Genomic DNA, 8,133 nt, shown 5'->3' on the forward strand with positions numbered 1-8,133 from the left:
AAAAGTATAAACTGATCATGCAGAGAAGTAATTAGTTATAGATATTTATATCCACTCCAGACAGTGTGATTTTATTGCTAGCATCTGTATTGATGCAGCATGGTCTCTTTGCCAGCATACTAAAACTCATATTTTGATTTCAAAAGAATCAATATTTCTAATATTTCTAATTCAAGTAATATGCCAACATATTCAAAACACTAATCACTTCAATGTTGATAACAAATGATTATACAAAAACAGGAGTAAAAATATACAAATATATATATATATATATTTTTTTTTTTTTTTTTTTTTTGCAACTTCTTCTGGGATCAGCAGGCAAATGTCACACCTGTGCTTCAATAATTCAATACTGACCAATCTGATTGGAAACAATACAGCAGCTTCATTGTAAGACACATCACAGCAAAAATGTTGTTTGTTTTTTAAAATGTTTTCTCAGAAGTTGTAAGTTGTTTAAATAGGGACATTTGAATTTGCGTAAATCGTTTTTAAGTTTAGAGCCACCAAACATCAATCTAATAACTTACTGTCAATGCCTTCCCTGTAATTCAACACAAAGTAAGATGTGAAATTTAGTAAAAAATTGTCTTTGGCAAAGAGCATTACATTATGTGAAATTGCCTTAAAAAGACCTGCGCAATGTTTCTGCACAATCATATTTTTGTGAGACAGTGAGTGCCACATAATAGCTGAGTAGGGTGAACTCACTGCAAAACTGACAACACCCATCACGCAAATAAGTTACATGTCATCATTATTAAGTCAAGTAAACTTTAAACCCTATATACCACATTTCAGATTAGGGTCAAATATTTTATGCCATATAAAATACATCTCAGCTGGTAGGAATCTGTGTACCAATAAAAGGTCTTTGTAATAGCAAGGGTCATACAGATCAATTTTCTCCAATAAAAACTCCAGTCCAGCAGTCTTGAAACCCATATGGGAATCAGGACCAAGCACTGCTTTAGCTAGACACATCCCCATGTAAACGTCATCAATGGGAAGAATGGTAATTGACTGAGACATTTTGTATATGACCAAAGCTGTGTAGCCAGATAAGAGGAAGCCCCCACCACCACAGTAGGGGGGGTATGAGTCTGACTCCTGCACCTGAACTGGGATAAAATACTTGCTCCCTGATGATCTAATGGGGCCCACGTTCTGGATCAGATGGCCAGTAAAGAGGTGCTTACGTCCATTATTGTCCTTCAGGCTTTGAAGATACTCAACCATGTTGTCTGTGTTGGCAAAGACGTCATCATCACCATTTAGCAGAAAGCGAGCGTTCGGACAGTTTCTTTCCATCCACTCCAGGAATAGAATCTGCTTCAAAGTGAGGTTGTAGAATGAGTCGCTGAAGTTCCATTGAAGGATGTCATTGTACTCGCGGTGCTCCACCTCGAGGAGTTTGTTCAGTCTCTCCTTCTCAAAACCTGCATCCATCGTTCCTGAGACGAAGATCCTTCTGATCCACACACCATTGTGTAACCTCTCTTTAGCCCAGGTTTTGCGCAGCACCTCTCTGCGGTCATAGTTCATAGGGGAGCTTTTAATGACCAGTAAAAGGAAGACTTCTGCAGATCCATCAACTCCTCCACATTTGTCAGGAATGTCCAGTAGCATGGGGAAATGGCGACAGTGACGATAGTAGAGGAAGTCTTTTATACTGCCAGGAAGAGAGCTGAAGCCTGAGATGCTGGCAGCGGAGACATTTTGTTGACATCTTGGCCAGGAATATACGTAAGAGTTGTTTTTGGAAGGTAGCAGCTTTGTTTGACTGTAATCCTCTCTCACAGCTACTTGGAGGTGGATGGTTTTGTGGTCAATAAAATATTTACAGAGATGGAGGACCAACAGGGCAAGACCTCCCACTAGCAAACACGTTCTTAGTCTGGTTCTTCTCATTGTTGAAACCTGCAATGACAAAACAAAACACATTTCTTATCAACACATGTCGGTAATACATAGAATAACTGATAAAACTAATCATTAATTGTTATGGTAAATTAAGGAGTTAAGATGACGGATCATTCAGACCTTGAAGCATTCCAGTCACTCTGTAAAAGTGTGCACTGCCTCTCAGACTGAACCCAAGCTTACGACAGCGTATAAGGGCCATATAAATTTAAAAAAAAAAAAAAAAAAAAAAAAACTGACCTGGAGGAGGAGGGGCGTGTTAGTTTATTTGCGAGAAATAAACTCACAAATTTGCGAGAAAAAAAACTGCCAAGCAATCACCTCTACAACACTGGAGATAAGTCGCTCCTGCATTATGCTACCGTGGAAGAACTGATCTAATTGTGCTTTTCAGTTGGGTTTAGTAATAAGGAGATAAAATAGACACCCATAATTACATAGGTTATAAAATAAAAACACGGAGGCTCCGCTGTTAGAACAGGACGGCCACACATTTATTAATCTTCACTTTTCTGATCATACGCTAATTGCTGGATTCTCGGAATATTAAACTATAATATTTTAATATGCCGCTTGAATCGTCCTGAATGATTACGATGGCTTTTAGAGGCGGCCATGCTCTGACTTCGCAGCCAGGACGCAGCTGCACCACCAGCAGCTAGAGGACGACACCACACCAGCTATGGAGGAGGAGGAGAGGAGGAGGACGTCGCCTGTGCCAATTCTGTTTTTTGATTGATACGTGTTTATAGTGTTTTTATTTTATTTTATTTGTTTTTATATTTTTTGGGATTTTTTTACTTTACTTTTACGCTATTTTATTAGTATCATTCTATAAGTGTTATCTTCTTATTGATTTTATTCGTCTGTTTATTTTCTTTTAATCTCTTCTTAAACTAGTTTTCGTCTAGATTTTAATAAACTTCATCTTTATTATTTCGTTTTACTTTTTTCTATCTATTTAAACCTATTTTTTTCCTCTAACTTTTATTCAACATTTTCTCTTATTTTCTCTTATTCTAACTTATTTTATTTATTTAAACTAATTTTATTTACATTTTCTAAACATTTTTATCATCCCTATTTTCTCTTGCATGCATTGGTCTGAATTTTTGTCTTTTAATTTGTTCTTTGTTTTTGTTCTCTCATCGTTTTTATTCCTTTTTTTATGCTGTCACTTGTTCTGTCTTATCATCAGCTTGTCAATCAACTGTGATCAACTGTGTGTTTAACTTTGAACTACACTAGCCTGTATGAAAAGTGCTATATAAATAAAGCTTGATTGATTGATTGATTGATTGATTGATTGATTGATTGACTGATTGATTGAAAACGGCGAGTTTCCATCTATGATCATCTATTCGTGTGCTTGTATGGTCATCTGAATATACAGGAATCTAGGCTTTGGATGTATAATAGTAGTAGCAGTAATAGCATGTAAAGTAGAGAGTGTGCAGACAATATGCGGTGTGACATGGTAGCCCACCACACAGGAACTTCCATACAATACATGAACAGTAGATTTTATGATAGAGATTTGTTTCATAGTCTGTGTATGGTTGAGTACTGTTATCTGCAAGCAGGTACATGAAAATCAAGCATGATTTGACAATATGCCATATTTTCTTGCAGGAAAGAGAAAAAGACCACAGTCAGACCATGTCATATGATTATGGATGAGGTGAATGGATCTATCAAAGGATCAGTGGCACTTTGCAGAGCTGTTTTCATACAATAAATGCAGCTGTGCTTTACAAATAAGATATGATTATTGTAATGACACAGTAACCACAGTATTGGTCCTTGTTCTTCTTTTTGTTGCCATTCTCCTCAAACATCCAATGGTAGCTTCTTTTCTGGATACATTTCGTCATCCTGTATTCATTTTTCAAGCAATAAGCAGTAGATTCCAAAATCATGAAAACAGCCTGAAAATCCATGATGATAAGTAGCTAACTAGTTGTGACCAACCACATTCTTCTCCTGCATTTTGGGGTTGGTGGGTGTTTATTTCAAGCCTACCTATCGTATCTTGTACGTACATCAAGCGCCATTCTCACCTGCATGGTTTCAGGCCTGTACACATCTACCCACATTTTTAATTTTGACAGCAATTCAAAAGTAACAAAAAGATTAGGGTAAAAAAAGGTTATGTAATATGGAAGCACACCTTCAGAGGATTTTGTTTATCCAGTTTGAGACTCTACGGATAAAGGCTGTTTTGTGTTGTGCAAATTGTAAAGCCCCCTTAAGGCAAATTTCTGTTTTGTGATATTGAGCTGTATAAATACTATGTACACAATAAGCTACATGTATATAAAGGCCTGGACTCTAACATCATAGTTGAAGGGTTTACAAAACAACTGGGGCAAGGAGGTAGGGTGTCTGGAAGAAGTAACACTTGGTTTAACTGAAAAGAAAAACAGTTTCTTTTAACTGGGCATGACTTCTATTTTCAGAGCAAAGGGTAGTCTGTACTATCTTTTCATGTTCTCTGGCTGATAATTGAACAGTTTTGCTGTCAAACAAACAGTAGGAATTTCATACATGCTATTATGGCAAAGGGGCCCCTGTGTCCTTAATTTGCGTTCACTTGCAAAAAATTACTTATTGGTGTTGGAATGTGTACAGCTGTGCATGGGGTTATTGCTTATAGGTGTAAATACATACTGTATCTACACATGTAAATAGACATTACTAAACTACAAACACATTACTAAATTAATGTGTTTAAATATACAATTTCCAATACACCTTTGATACGTTTCCCATTAAGTGTGCTCTGAGAAAGGTGTAAGGAAATGACGTGTTTTTTGCCTTTATTAAATGCATTAAAAATACATTACAGTACACAATTTTATCTCAAAATCATTTAATCCCAAAATAACACAATATGTAATCATAAACATCTTCTTAGTAGTATGAAAATAAAATATATTTGGACATTTCGTCAGTATGTAAAAAACCACAGCTCACAATTTGAACTGTGTCATCACATTCATACAGCGAGGTTGCCACTGCACATAGTTTGGCAAAAAAAAGAAAGAAGCAGAGATAATCTGGCAAAAGTTGAAAAGGGCTCAATTTTTACTGTAACGCAACTTGACATCAAGGCCCTGTATTGACTAACCACATACATACAAGTGACCATTACTGGTAGATTTAAAAAAAACAAAAAAAAACATGAATGCTGTATTCACCTGTTTACCTCACGATCATTGTGACAAAAAATAAAAGATCCTGCTTGTGAATATTATAAACCACTTGGCATTGTTTTGGCTTCTGACGTCTTTAAATGCAATTAATCCAACTCCAAGATACTCCTCCTTTCCTGAATCGTATTTCAATGTTTTACCAGTACCTGAAACAACATGCCCTTACAACCACAGACCCGTGTACTGTTTTAATGCGGGGCAGTTTTCTGTCTGAACACAGCTTAACAGTGGCGAAAAGCATTGAGATGTAGTAAGGCACAAAAACATTAATCTCTTTCTGAACATATTAATCACATTTCCAGATCAATATTCATATTCTGAAGCTCTACTGGTAAATTACTGCATTATTTACAGTTTTTAAAACTCCTTATCTTATACTGGCAGTTTGTGCAGCCGCTCAATTCAGCCTCTGAAATCGAGCATTTTCCTCTTTAAGCCCACCCTTATGATGAGTCCACTCTGTTTTGATTGGTTAGCTTCTGGAAGCTGCCAATCTAAAGGCCGACATCTTCCCAGGAGGCTATGTCAAGAAACAGTAGTAGTAGGATTTCTATTCTTCTCTTGATCTTTAATGGAAATATAAATCTCTTATTTACATCCGTACAAGTTCAAGCCTGAATCTGATCCGAAATGTGTGAGTGGACAGCATGTGCCATCGCAACTTTGGGACCTTTGACTATGTTTAAAATACATACCTGACATTATTATAGTGCATGAATAACAGAAAATCACATAAAACATATAGCCCCTTTAAAACAAAAATATACAGGTTACACCGTCTCCATTGAAAAAACTATTTAAGTTAAATAAATCTGTAAAATTATGCAGACTTGCATCTTAAAGGACCAGTGTGTCGGAAGGGAATCCATTGGCAGAAATTTAATATAATATTCATGAGCATGTTTTCATTTGTGTATAATCACCTGAAAATAAAAATCATGTTTTCATTAACTTACAATGAGCCCTTTATATCTACATAAGGAGCAGGTCCTCCTCCATGCAGCCCGCCATGTTTCAAAACCATGTTTCTAGAGTAGCCCGGAACAGACAAACCAAACACTGGCTTTAGAGAAGGCCTTTCATGTTTTTTGAAAGTTTCGTGGCCACTGTAGGATAAAGATTCAGATTCAGATTCATTTTATACTTTGTCCCAGAAGGGCACTTAGTTTGCAGCAGGAATACAGACAAAACAACACAGACCACACAACAGATTAAACACAACAACAAAATTAATTAGTTGCAGTTAAAAACATGAATTTTATAAAAGAAAAACTAATAAAAACTAATAAATACTAATAAATACGTCCAAGCCAGGGACGGGGGGACTAGGATGGACAAGGACTATCTCCCTCTCCTATCTAAACGCTTGGAAGTGGAGGCGTTATCAGTTTGTGGAAATCTGCAAAACAAATCCTACACACCGGTCCTTTAAGTAGAATGCTAAATAACATTACATGAATGTCACATTACATAAGTCTGAAAACCCTGAGACATTATTTTTAAATTATATTTTGTGTGACTGTGGATACCACAGCATATCATACAGCAAATTATAATTGTTAATTTAAAATGTCAGATGAAACAATGAGTGAAGTATTTCATACCAACTTTTGTTAGTTGACAGTTTTAGGGACAATGTGCAATAAATAACTGAGTGGGTAGAATTTATTGTGAATTAGTCCAACAGCAATTATATAAATATCTATTTCACAAAACACATTCTCCCTCTAATAATCACCATTAAAGGAAAAGTTCACCCACATCTGTGATCTTCAACACAGAAACTATTATTAACAGAAGTTATTAAGTTAGTTCGTCAAATATTGTAATTGTTTGTTTTACATTCTGCTGAATATCCGGTATCAATGTGACCACAGCCCCATGCACAGTGATTTAACATTAATTGGAGAAATCCAAAGCTCATCAGGCCTGCAGTGCTTAGTTACAGTGGCCAGGCTACGACTGGTGATTGGATTTACTGCTTGGGAGAAGGGGTTAGTGAGCGGTCAATTACAGACACACTAAATGGTGCATCCGCAAAATGCAATCTTGCAGCTGCTGATTTTTGAATTATTAAAGTGTATATTATCTGCAACTTCTATATGTATTTCTTTCTGTATAAATGTCTATTAGCATTATAGTTTGAGTCTGAAGGGCTCAAACTAAATATGATAATGTTATTTAAATGTTAGCTCACTGTCAACCAAGGCCTTGATAAGATGTTGTTAAAGGATAGGTTCACAATTTGTCAAGTCCTAAAACAATGGTCAGGTGACCAAATGAACACCGACACGTTTTTCTTTTTGTAATCATTCTTCCTGTTTATACTGACCATTAAGAGGTCCCCTCATAATGCTCATGAAGTTACGGGGGATAAAATTCACAGGCTTCCTTCTGTACAAAAATGTGTTTAAAAATGTATTTGAAGACAATATAAGGCTGCAGCTGTCCAAATGAATATAATCAAGTCACTATCTTTTAAAATTGCTATCTTTTCAGTGCCAAATTCCCTGTTTTTGTTATGATACTTTCACTGTGGCTGAACAGGGAAACGCTGTTGAGACACAAGAAGGTATTTTTTCTCTGTTCACTGTGGATTTTGTCCCCCATTTCTTAAATTGTAAGCACATTTGGAGGGGATCTTCTAATGATCAGTATGAAGAGGAGGGGTGATTACAGCAAGCAAAACCTGTTTCAATGTTAATGTGGGAACATGACTATTGTTTTAAGACAGATTTGAAAAATTGTGAACCTATCCTTTAAGTGTTGCTTATATTTGTGGATAGTTCAGCTTCACTTACTGTGTAACTTGAAGCTCCATGGATCAATATTTGTATTCAATGAAATGTGACAGCTGAATAATCAACCATCTCAGCAACTCTATCAAGTTTTTTGCCTAGTGAGGTTGTTGCCGTTGTCTTTTATGTTTTATGGCCTTAAACATTTACTGCATGGTTGGATCTCATGGTTCACATCAACCCGTGCTGTTACC

The 8,133-nt window shown here is 36.2% G+C and overlaps 1 protein-coding gene across 1 annotated transcript; it reads right to left on the reverse strand.

Annotated features, from left to right (window-relative positions):
• Window positions 1-786: 786 nt before the first annotated feature.
• On the reverse strand, window positions 787-2,106 carry LOC133984942 (N-acetyllactosaminide beta-1,3-N-acetylglucosaminyltransferase 3-like). Its single transcript, XM_062424461.1, has one exon. It carries the CDS (start codon window positions 1,945-1,947, stop codon window positions 787-789), a length of 1,161 nt encoding a protein of 386 aa, XP_062280445.1. The 5' UTR covers window positions 1,948-2,106.
• Between the last annotated feature and the right edge of the window lie 6,027 nt (window positions 2,107-8,133).

Source organism: Scomber scombrus, chromosome 8 (genome assembly GCF_963691925.1).
Source record: "Scomber scombrus chromosome 8, fScoSco1.1, whole genome shotgun sequence".
Lineage (NCBI taxonomy): Eukaryota > Metazoa > Chordata > Actinopteri > Scombriformes > Scombridae > Scomber > Scomber scombrus.